Consider the following 14,679-nt stretch of genomic DNA (forward strand, 5'->3'; position numbering starts at 1 on the left):
TTAAAATTTTTTTAAGTAAAAAATTAATTTTCTTTAAAAAATCTTACCAATCCTAAACTTTTCAGTAAACAATAATTATACAGCATTAAGACTTAATAAATATTAATAATAAAAACAAATCTAGCTACACTGATTGTGCTATATGAAGTAAAAAAACAATTATGATACATTTACATCTCAATAATGTATTAGCAATGCCTGTTTTAAAGTGCAATAATAAAGCAATAAAACGGTCAAATCAATCCCAGTAAAATAACTAAAACTAATGTATAATGAATGCCAGATTAGCAGTTGGCAATGTGTCACTTTGTAAAAACCTGCATTACTTTCTTCAACTTCTTCAAATAAAGTAATTCACACAGCCATCCATCTTTTTCAAAATAGGAAACGTTCAAGCTGTAGAAATTGGATACAGCCTAATCAAATGGGACTTGGTCTGAAATAATTTGGCCATGGGTATTAAATACGAAACATCAATTGAATTGATTTACATGTCCAAAAGCTCTTGAACAGATTCTAGAAATCATACTATGGTGATCTTAATAATGATAATGACATTTGACTATAATGATGATAACAATAAATGTGGCTTATACATATAGGCAAACGTAAAATTAAAACAAAGGAGATACAGAAGTATGCACACTAGATCTGGTATTTTGCATGCCAAAGATGGCTTCCTTCAGTCCTACACCCACACCATTCATGCACTTGATTGTGGAAATTGCATTTTTTCTGAACGGAAATGTGCATTCAATCTATTTTCACCTTCAAAGCATTTGTCAGCAAGTATGAATGTGATCATCTTATTCCCACTGCTCCTCAATGAAGACTAACAGGAGAAAATGTTTCACAATACTCTAAAATTTACATCACTGAGATATGCTTACGCACTTGTTTCTTCATTTAGGAATAGTGTTCCAGAATAAATAATGACGATAAGTGCATGTATCTACATCCAGAGATGCCATTTCCCATAAGGGCTGATGTAAACATTGCACTTGAGTCATGATTGCTTCAATGATCGACACAAAAGACAGCACATGGATTTCATTCTCTCTCTTTCTCTCACAGCTTCTTTATTTTTATCTCTGCCATACCTCTATAAAGCCATCATCATCATGGGTTTGCTGCATGACTTTAATAGCCTCTTCCTCTCCTTTATTGCCACTTCTTCTCTTTGTAGCAAATCCCAGTCTCTTACCAATACATTCAACATTCCAGAAACGCCGGCCGCCCAGCACCAAAGTCCTAGTCAGGACGAAGCCAAGGCTGAGACCATCCGCAACCTTCGGAAATCCTTTGCAAGCCTCTTCTCCGTGGAATAAACACACACACACACTCACACATACACACACACACACACACACACATACACAGAGAGTCTTACTGACAAAAAACACACAAATATATTAACAAATACACAAAGAAAGGACCAATCGCACATTGCCGTGCATGTCAATTTGCAACGCAACACTGATCAAACACTGCCTGCACTGCTGAAGATTGCAATATGAAGTGAGATATCACAACATTATTGCAATAAAATCTTTTAAGACGACTTAATTCTGTAGACACATTCCCAGTTTTGGAGTCCAACTGATAGAGGGAGGTGTGAAAATGAAATAACACACACTGAACACACTCGCACACACACTTTTACACTACCTACACAGTGACTGGACACGTGCTAATACTTGCCTATTCATTCCGGTCTCCTATGATTAACTTGTCGCTGGTAATCTTAGATTCTTTTTGCAAATGAAATGTTTTTGGTGGACATTTTGTTGTAGAATCATCCCCCGCCACGCTTTCTCAGATATATAAGATATCTGAAATATGTCTGCTAACTGTCAGAAGCATGTTCTGTTACAACAAGGGGCACCATCTAATGAGTTTACCTGTCGTGTGCCACATTGTAACGTAAGCAGTTTATCGTACCCGCTTAAGATTTGGATTTTTGCAATGATTGTGACCCATTGTGTGAAAATTTGCACAAGCTTCCATCGTCAAAAACAAACCCCCGCGGCTGTAAGCTCTACTTTGAAACTGCATGTCACTTAAGGAGAACGTAGTCGCACAATGTGGGTGGTCTTGCTTTGTGTCGTGTCGTTGCGCCTAGATTAGGTAGTTGTAGTAAAAAACGTTTCATTTTCGTGAGCAAACTGTCGCTGCTTCCCCGACGTCCCTCTTCCTGACTAAATACACACCCTTTGACGTGTTGCCTTAGCCAGACAGGCAAACATAAAGAGATTGGTTTCGTGCAATCGCATATGTCTCAGGGATGTCCTGAAGAGAAAGGCGCAACTGTTTAGGCGTCATTGATCAGGTCTTCCAACCCATTACTGAAGAGAGTCATCGCCTGCGAAAGCCAGTAACGGGAGGAATCTGTCGAATGTATTCGTTTGCTACATATACATGTTTGCACACTAATACTGTAACACTTGAGAACATATGAGATGTGTGGACAGCTCAGGAAGGTTTGTTGCATTAAGAGAAGGTCTATTTTGCATGCCTGGATGAGCATGTAGGTGTTTGAAGCTGCTTGTCCATTGCGCTTGTGGCCCTATGAAACCGCAAAGCCAAACTATAAAGCCAAGGATGCAAACGTCTTCATAAAATGATCATCTTAAGTTGAGAAGATGCTCATCTTGTGTTGGGTTTTAGACTAAACCGCAGCTAGTAGTGTGATCGTAGTTACACAATGTGGTACACACTCCTGAAACTTTCGCCATACCCAAGGAGTTTAGAGCTCAATCGGCAGTGTCTTCCACAAGTGAGGATGAAACGTCCCAACACTGGTGTGTTTTAGGCAATATATTTAGTCAAGGTCATTCCAGGAGTCCCGACCCATCCCGAAACCTGCCCCGCTTCCCGCTCACCAGCCTGTTGTGTATTCACAGTGATCCTTTTGTGACAAATGGTGCGTTAATTTGTATATATATATATGTATAATGTAATGTTGTACCGTAAACTGTCTAAACCAAATAGAAGTGTTGTACAGATCTTAACTCAACAAACGATGCAAATGTCCTGTATTTGATTTTACTCCCAAAAAGGTGATTGTTGTGGATCTTGTGTGACTGGATTTTCCTCAATCAGATAAGAATTAGGTTGTGCAGTATGTCCTCTGTAAACTTAACCTAACAGGTACGTGTTCTTTATTTCATCCATTTTGTGACAATTGCAGTTGTCAATCTTCAGCGTGTCCATTGATATGATTGTAAGTGGCTTGATTGGTTCACATATGTGGTAATGTAGATGGTCCACCATGATTTTTATGTGGCTCAGGCAAACTTTCAGTGCTCTTCTATGTGGTTTATGTTTTTTAGTATAATATGTATGTTAAATGATGGCTTTAATGAATGTCTAATGAATAGCTGTTTCACTGATTTAATCAAGTTTGGAGGCAAATGAAATGTGGATGATTTATCTGAATGTTGCAGTACCTGCGGGGAACCCATGCCTGAGGTTTGTAGTTCATACTTTGATTTTTTGTGGCATTTACATTTGTGTACCTTTTTTATATACAAAGGAACAGCGTCCTTTTAATGAAAATGTGTTGAAATGAGTTATAATTTCTAAATAGGTTTATCCTGTTCTGACTGTTTGAAACTCAGTGAATTTTATTGTCTGTTTCATGCCTGCCAGTTGTATAAAGAAAGGAAGATATAAAATGAAATCACAGATCTATATATATATATAGAGAGAGAGATTAAGTCTTAAATCCTATTAAAATGAGAAATATTGTTAAACATTGTGTAGTATTACACAAACAGATGCAACTTTGATGTGATTTTCAATGTAGCTTAATAATGGTGTCAAATTACTATGCTAAAATGTGCACATAATCAATAAAGTCTATCAAATAAATATGCATCACTTTTTTGTTACAGGCTCAGTTCGGAATATTAATGAAGTTGAAAGTCAAAGTACAAAGGCAGCACATTACATTGATTGCAGTTTTAAAGGGGTGACAGTCTACAGAGTTTCATTGTGAGTCCTTTAAAAGATAAAAGACTAATGAGGATCTCTGTCTGAATATATAAATGTTAAAATTGTATATTATTGATTTCACAATTAATAATTGATATATTACGCTTCTGTTAAGCAAATAAATAATGCATGTCCATCCTTTTGGTGTATGCAATATTATTTTCTAGCAGTCAAATGCTAATATTTAAATGGTGTAGTGATGTTGTGAAAGGACACACAGGGCCCTATCATACACCTGGCACAATGTGGCGCAAGGCGCAACACAATTGTTGTTTGCTAGTTTCAGCTGGAAGCAAGAGTCTTTTTGACGATCTGCACCATACTGTTTAAATAGCAAATGCATTTGCGCTCATATGTGCTCCCATTGCATTCCTGGCACATTGCTATTTTGAGGAACTAAAATAGACTGCGCAATAGACCAGCTGAGGGGAGGTCTAAAGTCCAGTGCAGAGCGCGTTAGTTGTGTGCCTCGCTTACATATTGCTTAATAAACATGCAGGAAGTACAGCAATACACAAGTATCTTTACAAGTGAAAAAGAACTAATGGAATAAAATATTACAAAAAAATATTATTTTCTACATAAACATAAAAACCACTTCATTCATCTCGGGGGATGGGGGGCTTTTTCTGTTATTATATGCATATTTATATTTGTTTTATTAAACACAAGCACATTTACATTTAAATAAACACATTTGCCACCTGTCAGGTTTTAGACATTTATTTGTTTGCTGGAAATTAGAACTGAATTTAGAAATAGTTTTGAAACAAGTCTTTGCACTTAATAAACTAAATTAATTATGTAGGCTAATTGATGTTGGTGCATAGGTCTACAACATGTTTCCTTATCCACGAAAGAGAATGAAAGTGAAAATAAAGAATGAGGAGGCTCATTCTCTCATTCTCGCGCTGGAGATGCTCTGTTTGACTGTTTTCTCTCTAGTAAAGCATTCAGTTTTTCCACTTACAAAGTCTGCCATGTAAATAGCAAATGTGCCATGGAGCCATGCAATTGACTCTTAAAGGGAATTGGAGAGGAGACTCTGATTGGTTTATTCTCAAAACACACCTATAACACTATAAAAGAATAAGCTCAACCCTGTTAGACCATGCGCCGCAGCCCAGAGCGGATTTTTCCATCCTTAAAATAGCATGAGTGGATTCGGACACACCCTTGATGCTTTTCCGCCCTGTGCTTTGGAGTTTTTGCGCCTATCGTTAAAATAAAGCTCAAAGAATGAGGAGGCTCATTCTCTCATTCTTGTGCTGCAGATGTTCTGTTTAACTGTTTTCTCATTGGTGAAGGATTTAGTTTTTCCACTTACAAAGTCTGCCATGTAAAAAGCAAATGCGCCATGGCACGACGCAACTGACTCTTAAAGGGTATTGGAGATGAGACTGATTCGCATTTTTCCGTCCTTAAAATAGCAAACTGTATCTTTAGCGCCCTGTGCTTTTCACTTTGCGCCTATCGTTAAAATAGAGTCCATAAAGTGAGTCAAATTAGTAGCAGCTCTGATGGATTTGTGAGTTGATTCAGTTAAGGATTGATCAAACTGATTGAAAACAAGAAACTTACTTTACTTTTGTCTGATCCCATGATGAATTTCAATCAGGCTGCTTTACATACTGTTTGTTGTTTTTAAGAAAGATACCATGGACGTCAAACTGGTAGTTTACCAATCCAAAGGATACCTGGACCATGATCAATTTAGTCCCTCGACACATGGCACGCTGGTGTGCAATGACCTGAGTTAAATTCCCACCTCCTATGCTTATCCTTCCTCTCTCTCTGCTCTTCACACTTTCCTGTCTGTACTCTCTACTGTCCTATCAATAAAAGGTGAAAACCCCTAAAAATCATATTAAAAAAATACAGGGTAAATTCAGTAATGTTGATCCTGGACGATCATCATTATTGAAATACAGGGTAAATTATTGACGCCAATGGTGTAGTGGTTAGTGTATCAACACAAGACACTCTGATGTTCACTGTTATCTGAGTTCAATTTCCACCTTGAGGTTCTATGCTGATCCTTTCCTTCTCTCTGTTTTCCTGTCTCTACTGTCCTATCAATTAAAGATGAAAACCCCCCAAAAATAGTAGTTATAACTAAAAGTTTAATTTCAGCATTGTTGATCCTGGACCATCATAAACATTTAAATACAATGTAAATTTGCTAATGTTGATCCTGGACCATCATCATTTAAATACAGTGTAATTTGTTGATGCCATTGGTGTGATGGTTAGTGCGGTGACACATGGCACGCCAGTGTTCATGACAACTTGAGTTAAATTCCACTTTGAGGTCCAATGCTGATCCTTCCTCTGGTGCCCCACACTTTCCTGTCTGTACTATCTACTGTCTTATCAATAAAATGTTAAACGCTCAAAAATAAATAAATAAATAAAATAAAATAAATACATACAGTGTAAATTCACTAATGTTGATTCTGGACCATCATCATCTTTTAAATACAGTGTGAATTGTCAGCGTCTAGGCGTAGTGGTTAGTGCGTCGACACATGACACTGTGAGTTCAATTCCCACCACAAGGTCTTATGCCGATCCTTCCACTCTCTGTGCTCCCTACACTTAGCTGTCTGTACTCTCTACTGTCTTATGAATTAAATGTGAAAACCCCCAAAATAATAATTAATAAACCATACAGTGTGAATTTACTAATGTTGATCCTGGACCAGGTGACGCAGTGGTGCAGTAGGTAGTGCTGTCGCCTCACAGCAAGAAGGTCACTGGTTTGAGCCTTGGCTGGGTCAACTGGCGTTTCTGTGTGGATTTTACATGTTCTCCTTGCGTTCATGTGGGTTTTTGTCTGGGTGCTCCAGTTTACCCCACAGTCCAAAGACATGCAGTACAAGGGAATTGGGTTGGCTAAATTGTAGTGTATGAGTGTGTGTATAAAAGTTTCCCAGGGAGATGGGTTGCAGATGGAAAGACATCTGCTGCGTAAAACATATGCTGGATAAGATGGCGGTTCATTTTGCTATGTTGACCCCAGAATAATAAAAGGACTAAGCCGAAAAGAAAATGAATGATCCTGGACCATCATCACTTAAATACAGAGTAAATTCACTAGTGTTGATCCTGCACCATCATCATCACTTAAATACAGTGTAAATTCACTAGTGTTGATCCTGCACCATCATCATCATTTAAATACAGTGTGAATTACCAGAGCCAATGATGTAGTGGGTGGTGTGTTGACACATGGCATGGGGTGTACATTGAGACCTAAGAATGAGACCTGAATGATCCTGGACCATCATCACTTAAATACAGTGCAAATTCACTATTGTTGATCCTGGACGATTATCATTTAAATAAAGTGTAAATTCAGTATTGTTGACCCTGGACCATCATTATTTAAATACAGTGTAAATTCACTATTGTTGATCCTGGACCACCTTAAACAGTTAATTACAGTGTAAACTGGCTAAAGTTGATTCTAGACCATCACTATCATTTATGTACAGTGTAAATAGGCACTCCAAGTGGCATAGTGGTTAGTGTGCCAACGCTTGGCACTCTTGTATTCATGGCAACTTGAGTTTGAATCAATCTTCCAAGTCTTTTAGCGACCCTTCCACTGTTTCAGCTTTAATAACTTTCCACTCTATAGTCTCTACTCTCCTGTCAACGAAAGTCAAAAATTTAATGAAAAAATACAGTGTAAATCCACAAATTTTAATCCTGGACGATTATCATTTTAATACAGTTGAAATTCACTAATGTTGATCCTGGACCAGCGAAGCAATGGCGCAATAGGTAGTGCTGTCGCCTCACAGCAAGAAGGTCGCTGGTTCGAACCTCGGCTCAGTTGGTGTTTCTGTGTGGAGTTTGCATGTTCTCCCTGCCTTCGTGTGGGTTTCCTCCAGGTGCTCCGGTTTCCCGCACAGTCCTAAGACATGTGGTACAGGTGAATTAGGTAGGCTAAATTGTCTGTAGTGTAATTGTGTATGAGAGTGAATGTGTGTGTGGATGTTTCCCAGAAATGGGTTGTGGCTGGAAGGGCATCCGCTGCGTAAAAACTTGCTGTATAAGTTGGTGGTTCATTCTGCTGTGGCGACCCTGGATTAATTGATTAAAGGGACTAAACTGACAAGAAAATGAATGAATGATCCTTGACCATCATAAACATTTAAATACAGTGTAAATTCAATTTTGTTGATCCTGGACCATCATCATTTAAATACAGTGTAAATTCACTATTGTTGATCCTGGACCATCATAAACATTTAAATACAGTTTAAATTCCCTATTGTTTATCCTGGATCATCATGAACATTTAAATACAGAGTAAATTCACTATTGTTGATCCTGGACCATCATCATTTAAATACAGAGTAAATTCACTATTGTTGATCCTGGACCATCATCATTTAAATACAGAGTAAATTCACTATTGTTGATCCTGGACCATCATCATTTAAATACAGTGTAAATTCACTATTGTTGATCCTGGACCATCATCATCTTCATTTAAATCTAATGTAAATTCACTAATGTTGATCCTGGATCATCATCAATTAAATACAGTGTAAATTCAATAATGTTTATCCTGAACCATCATAAACATTTAAATACAATGTAAATTCACTAATGCTGATCCTGGACCATCATCATTTAAATACAGTGTAAATTCACTATTGTTTATCCTGGACCATCATCATTAAAATACAGAGTAAATTCACTAATGTTTATCCTGGACCATCATCATTTAAATGCAGTGTAAATTCACTATTGTTGATCCTGGACCATCATCATTTAATAACAGTGTAAATTCACTATTGTTAATCCTGAATAATTATCATTTAATAACAGTGTAAATTCACTATTGTTGATCCTGGACCACCTTAAACTGTTAATTACAGTATAAACTTTCTAAAGTTGATTCTAGACCATCACTACAATTTATGTACATTATAAATCGTATGTTCCAGTGGTGTAGTGGGTAGTGCGCCAATGCTTGGCGCTCTTGTATTCATGGCAACCTGGGGTTGAATCCACTTTCCAAGTCCTTTGGTGACCCTTTCTCTGCTTCAAAATCTTTCCTAACCATAGTCTCAACTCTCCTGTCAACTAAAGTAAAACAACAATTGAAATTTATTTGAAAAAATACAATGTAAATTCACTAATGTTGATCCTGGACCATCATCATAAAAATACAGAGTAAATTCACTAATGTTGATCCTGGACCATCATAAAAATTTAAATACAGAGTAAATTCGCTCTTGTTGATCCTGGACCACCATCATTTAAGTACAGTGTAAATTTACTATTGTTGATCCTGGACTATCATCATTTAAATACAGTGTAAATTCACTAATGTTGAACCTGGACCATCATCATTTAAATACAGTGTAAATTCACTAATGTTGATCCTGGACCATCATCATTTAAATACAGTGTAAATTCACTATTGTTGATCCTGGACGATCATCATTTAAATACAGTGTAAATTCTTTAATGTTGATCCTGGACCATCATCATTTAAATACAGTGTAAATTCACTTTTGTTGATTCTGGACCATCATCATTTAATTACAGTGTAAATTCACTATTGTTGATCCTGGACCATCATCATTTAAATGCAGTTTAAATTCACTATTGTTGATCCCGGACGATCATCATTTAAATACAGTGTAATTTCACTATTGTTAATCCTGGACCATCATCATTTAAATACAGTGTAATTTCACTATTGTTAATCCTGGACCATCATCATTTAAATACAGTGTAATTTCACTATTGTTGATGCTGGACCACCATCATTTAAATACAGTGTAAATTCACTATTGTTGATCCTGGACGATCATCATTTAAATACAGTGTAATTTCACTATTGTTGATGCTGGACCACCATCATTTAAATACAGTGTAAATTCACTAATGTTGATCCTGGACCATCATCATTTAAATACAGTGTAAATTCACTATTGTTGATCCCGGATGATCATCATTTAAATACAGTGTAATTTCACTATTGTTAATCCTGGACCATCATCATTTAAATACTGTGTAATTTCACTATTGTTGATGCTGGACCACCATCATTTAAATACAGTGTAAATTCACTATCGTTGATCCTGGACCACCTTAAACTGTTAATTACAGTATAAACTTTCTAAAGTTGATTCTGGACCATCACTACAATTTATGTACTTAACAAATCGTATGTTTCAGTGGTGTAGTGGTTAGTGCGCCAACGCTTGTCGCTCTTGTGTTCATGCCAACATGGGTTTGAATCCACTTACTAAATCCTTTGGTGACCCTTCCTCTATCTCTGCTTCAAAATCTTTCCTCACCATAGTCTCAACTCTCAACTAAAGTAAAAAACAATCGAAATTTAATTGAAAGAATACAAATGTAAATTTACTAATGTTGATCCTGAACCATCACCATTTAAATACAGTGTAAATTCAATATTGTTGATCCTGGACCATCATTATTTAAATACAGTGTAAGTTCACTAGTGTTGATCCTGGACCATCTTCATTTAAATACGGTGTAAATTCATTATTGTTGATACTGGACCATCATAAAAATTTAAATGCAGAGTAAATTCGCTCTTGTTGATCCTGGACCACCATCATTTAAATACAGTGTAAACTCACCAATGTTGATCCTGAACCATCATCATTAAAATACAGAGTAAATTCACTATTGTTGATCCTGGACGAAAATCATTTCAAGAGTTCACACTTAGCTGATGATTAATTATAAAGCTTGTTTGGCATGCTGTCCCGGGAGAGAGCCCTGAGCTCATGAGATCCTCGAGCCCAGGGTTCCCTCCCGTTGCAAAGCGGGAGGGGAGTTTGAGCTCAGGTAGATCTCGAGAACTCCCCTGCTGTAGCAAGTGAATACTCTTGAAACTAATTACTAGCTAGGAGCTGGTCTATGTTGACAATTTGGATTGTTCAATTGACTTAATTGCATGTTTTTAGGCGGTGGGAGGAAACCGGGTAACCCGGGAGAAACCCACGTGAGCACGGGGAGAAGTGCAAAACTCCGCACTGAAATGTCTGCTAGTTTTGGTAAAGCCAGGAACCAGAGACATTCTTGCTGGCGACAGTGCTACGCACTGGGCCACCGTGTCACCCGTCTAAGAAGGAGGCGTAGGGGAGAAAGGGGGGACTCTTCAAAACGAAGATAGCAATGGAATAAACCCCAGGGTATTTATAGTAGTTTAGGAGTCATCTGATTGGATCGTAGTGAATTGGATAATGCGGGTCAGCTGCTAGCAATCATAAGCACGTGATCCTCTCGAAATTTGTTTATACATAAACTTCACTTCAAGAGTTCACACTTAGCTGATGATTAATTATAAAGCTTGTTTGGCATGCTGTCCCGGGAGAGAGCCCTGAGCTCATGAGATCCTCGAGCCCAGGGCTCCCTCCCGTTGCAAAGCGGGAGGGGAGTTTGAGCTCAGGTAGATCTCGAGAACTCCCCAAAATGCCTTTGTATAGCTCGGGACAGCAGCCGCGTATTGAAGAGCCCCCCAAAAAGCAGGTGTAACAAAGCCATATCCGGCTACTGGATATAGCGTTGATAGCTTAGGAAGAGAAGCTCCTACGGGAGCAGAGCAAAGTAGACTGCTAGAGCCTAGGCGGGGTGAGGGCAGGGCTGGATTGACTCCGCGGGAGTCAAGGCTCAAACATATACACCCCTGCAGGGGTGGGAGCTGGGGTTAGATTGCTCAAGCAAGAGTCGGGAAGATTTGGGCGGTGGAGACTCTTGCATGAGAGGGTGGGAGGTGGCTAGGGCCTGAACTCCTGCGGGAGTTGAAGCTCGTTTTAGTCGCCCCTGTGGGAGCTAGAGCTGAGGATTGAGGGCCTAAGCGAAAGGAAGAACATAGCGAAAGATTGACGCTGAAAGAAAGACAGTTAGCGGAGAACTCAACGCTGGAAAAGAAATTGAGGAAATAGGAGGGTAAGGAGATAAGGGGGGAGATCAGAGAAGGGTAAAAGTAGCGGGAGCACTCACGCTGTAAGGAAGAAAGAAGGGGCAGATAATTGCCAGGCGGAGAATCTCGACGCCTGAAAGAAGAAAAGGAGAATATAGGAGTATATATGCATATATAAATATATATATGAATATATATGGTTATTATATGGTAAGGGCCGGGCATGGGCAGTGATTGACTCTTGCGAGAGTCGAAGCTCGGGGCGACCCCTGCAGGGGTCAGAGCTGCTTGTGGGCATTTCTCCTGCTGAAGTCTGGGAAAGGGAGGGTGCGGTGGAGACTGCAGCAGGAGGTGGCCGAGGCGGGACTCTTGCGAGAGTCGAAGCTCGTTTTAGTCACTCCTGCAGGAGTTAGAGCTGAGGATTGATGGCCTATGAGAAAGGAAGAAAAGAGAGGGCGGAGGAACTCGACGCCAAAGGAAGAAAAGGAGAGAGGGAATAACCTGCGTGCGTGAGCATGCACGTGCGTCTATTCCTGTTTCGGCATGTGCATGAACACGCATCGGAACAGGTATACATCGGATGTATGCGTATAACATGCGTGTACATACCATTTCTAAAGGCCTGGCGCAACTGGTGACTCTTGCGAGAGTCGAAGCTCAGCGCGACCCCTGCGGGGGTCAGAGCTATGGGTGGGGGGGGGGGGGGGGCAGTAAGAGTCGGGAAGAGGGAGGGGGTAGTGCTTGGATTGGACCCCTGTGGGGGTCAGAGCATGGTGAGGGAAGGAGCATAGTAGGTTTGAAAGGGAAGTTAAGAGCATACATGCAACCTGCACAACATGTAATGCCCCTAGGCTCACATACTCATTTGCTTGCACGTGCATATGCATACCTAGATGTACGCCCACACCCATATACATATCCACGTGCAAATAAGCATGTATACGTGTGCAAACGCACGCTGTATCTGCGCGAGCAACCACACACATTCCCATGCGCACCCATACACAAGCACACACACACGCGTACTCCAGCCTACTTAGGGTCGAGCTCGTACCCCTAGTTGGAGTTTGGAATTTAGCTGATTAGGGCTAGCTGGGCTGTCTTGAGGTGGGATCGGCTGAGGCGAATGTAAGCTTTGAAGGCATCGGAGGACCAGCGGCCTAGGGTCTGGATTTGGTGCGAGGATAGACCTTTGTGAGCTGCTGTGGTGGCTGCGCCAATTCTAAATGAATGGCTGGAATACAATTCGGGGGAAACGAATTCGGGATACAATTCGGGAGACTTCTTTCAGATGTTTTTGAAACCAAAAACGGGTTACTGGACGGTTAGCGTCATCAGTAAAAAGTGGGGCATGTGGGTCGGACTCCTTTGCTCTCCTTGAATGGAGAAAAGCTAGGAGAGTTTGGAATGGCTGTGTGGGGGAAAAAAAAATGTAATGTAAATAAAATGCCCTTTGCTTGTCTGATCTGTTTTGCTTTGCTTAATGAAAGAGGCGAGTGTTTCAGCATTCAGCAGTGTTAGATCAGATATAGTGGGGTGTATTGCGGGATTGAAATTGGATGTGATAGCCATTTCTGAACACCTCAGGAAGCCAAAAAAAGCCAGGGTAAACATGGCGTCTAGTGTACGGGCTGTGTGCAGTGAGAGGTATCCTTTGCGCAGTGTGCGTATGCACTTTGCTAAAATATTGAGTGTAATGGGTAGTCTAGTGTCAGTAAGGGGGGGGGGGGTGATTTCTGGATACCTTTAATGAGGAGGGAAGTTTGAGCGTTAGAAATGGCTTCTGAGGTGGCCCCGTAAATCAATTTATGAAAAAATTGGACCCCACTAAGGTAGCTTTTAATGGAGCTTGCCTGGATATTTTTGGCTGTATGGAGTTGGGAAATAGATGAGGTGATGGTAAGCAATGAAAAATCTGGGAACTGTATTTGATACAGGGTATGGAAATATTTATAAGATTTCCATGCTGTGAGATACGACTCAAGGGTCCTTGGTGCGACAGCGTGAAGGATCAGAGAAATGGAAGTTTTATGGCAATATAATTTGTGAATAGAGTGGAACAGGTGTTGGATGCTGGTCTGCTTCCGGTACCAAGAGCCGAAATTTCTGGAAAAGAAAGCGAGAGAGAGAATCAGCAATTTGATTTTTGCAAACTGGAACATGTCTAGCAGTCATAATGAATTGCTTTTTGGCTGCCGTCCAAACGAGGCATCTTAGTAAGGGCATAATTGGAAGTGTGTGCGAGCGTCCTTTATTAACGCAATAAACGGTGGCTTCATTGTCGCAATGAACGAGAATGCTAGAGGCGGACCATTCATCTCCCCATAAAAGCCCTGCTGCGACTATGGGGTAGAGTTCGAAAGTGCAGATGATTGCTGATTTCTGGGTAGACTAAACATCTGCGGGGGCCACGTTGAAGCAAACCAGTGACCTTGGTAAAAGCTGCCGAACCCGACTGAGGGGGCAGCGTCAGTGAATAAATTAATATGCACCGGGGAAGAAATTAGGTTGCTATAGAAAAAGGAACAGCCGTTCCATTGCTTAAGGAAGGAGATCCATAAGCTGAGTTCATTGCGACTGGGTTTAGAAAGATATATGGTATCTTCTAAACCGGGGACAGAGGAGGAGAGCTGAAGGAGGTGAGTAATAAACGGGCGACCTTGGGGAATTATGTGCATCGCGAAATTGAAATGCCCGAGAATAGATAGCAGTTCGCGTTTGGTGCATGATTGTTTCTCAAGGAAAATTTGAGATAA

At 40.0% G+C, this 14,679-nt stretch overlaps 1 protein-coding gene across 2 annotated transcripts in view; it reads left to right on the forward strand.

Annotated features, from left to right (window-relative positions):
- The window catches only part of syn1 (synapsin I), a 28,771-nt gene extending 24,898 nt beyond the window's left edge, over window positions 1–3,873 (forward strand). The window contains exon 14 of one of the 2 annotated variants that reach the window (NM_001126437.2): window positions 1,187–3,873. In NM_001126437.2, coding sequence (NP_001119909.1) covers window positions 1,187–1,328 — 142 coding nt within the window. In that variant the 3' untranslated portion in view covers window positions 1,329–3,873. The remainder of the gene's footprint in view (window positions 1–1,186) is intronic. The other variant, XM_087263759.1, reaches the window with a different exon arrangement.
- The last annotated feature ends 10,806 nt before the right edge of the window (window positions 3,874–14,679 follow it).

Source organism: Danio rerio, chromosome 8 (genome assembly GCF_052040795.2).
Source record: "Danio rerio strain M-AB ecotype USA chromosome 8, GRCz13ab, whole genome shotgun sequence".
NCBI classification, from domain to species: domain Eukaryota; kingdom Metazoa; phylum Chordata; class Actinopteri; order Cypriniformes; family Danionidae; genus Danio; species Danio rerio.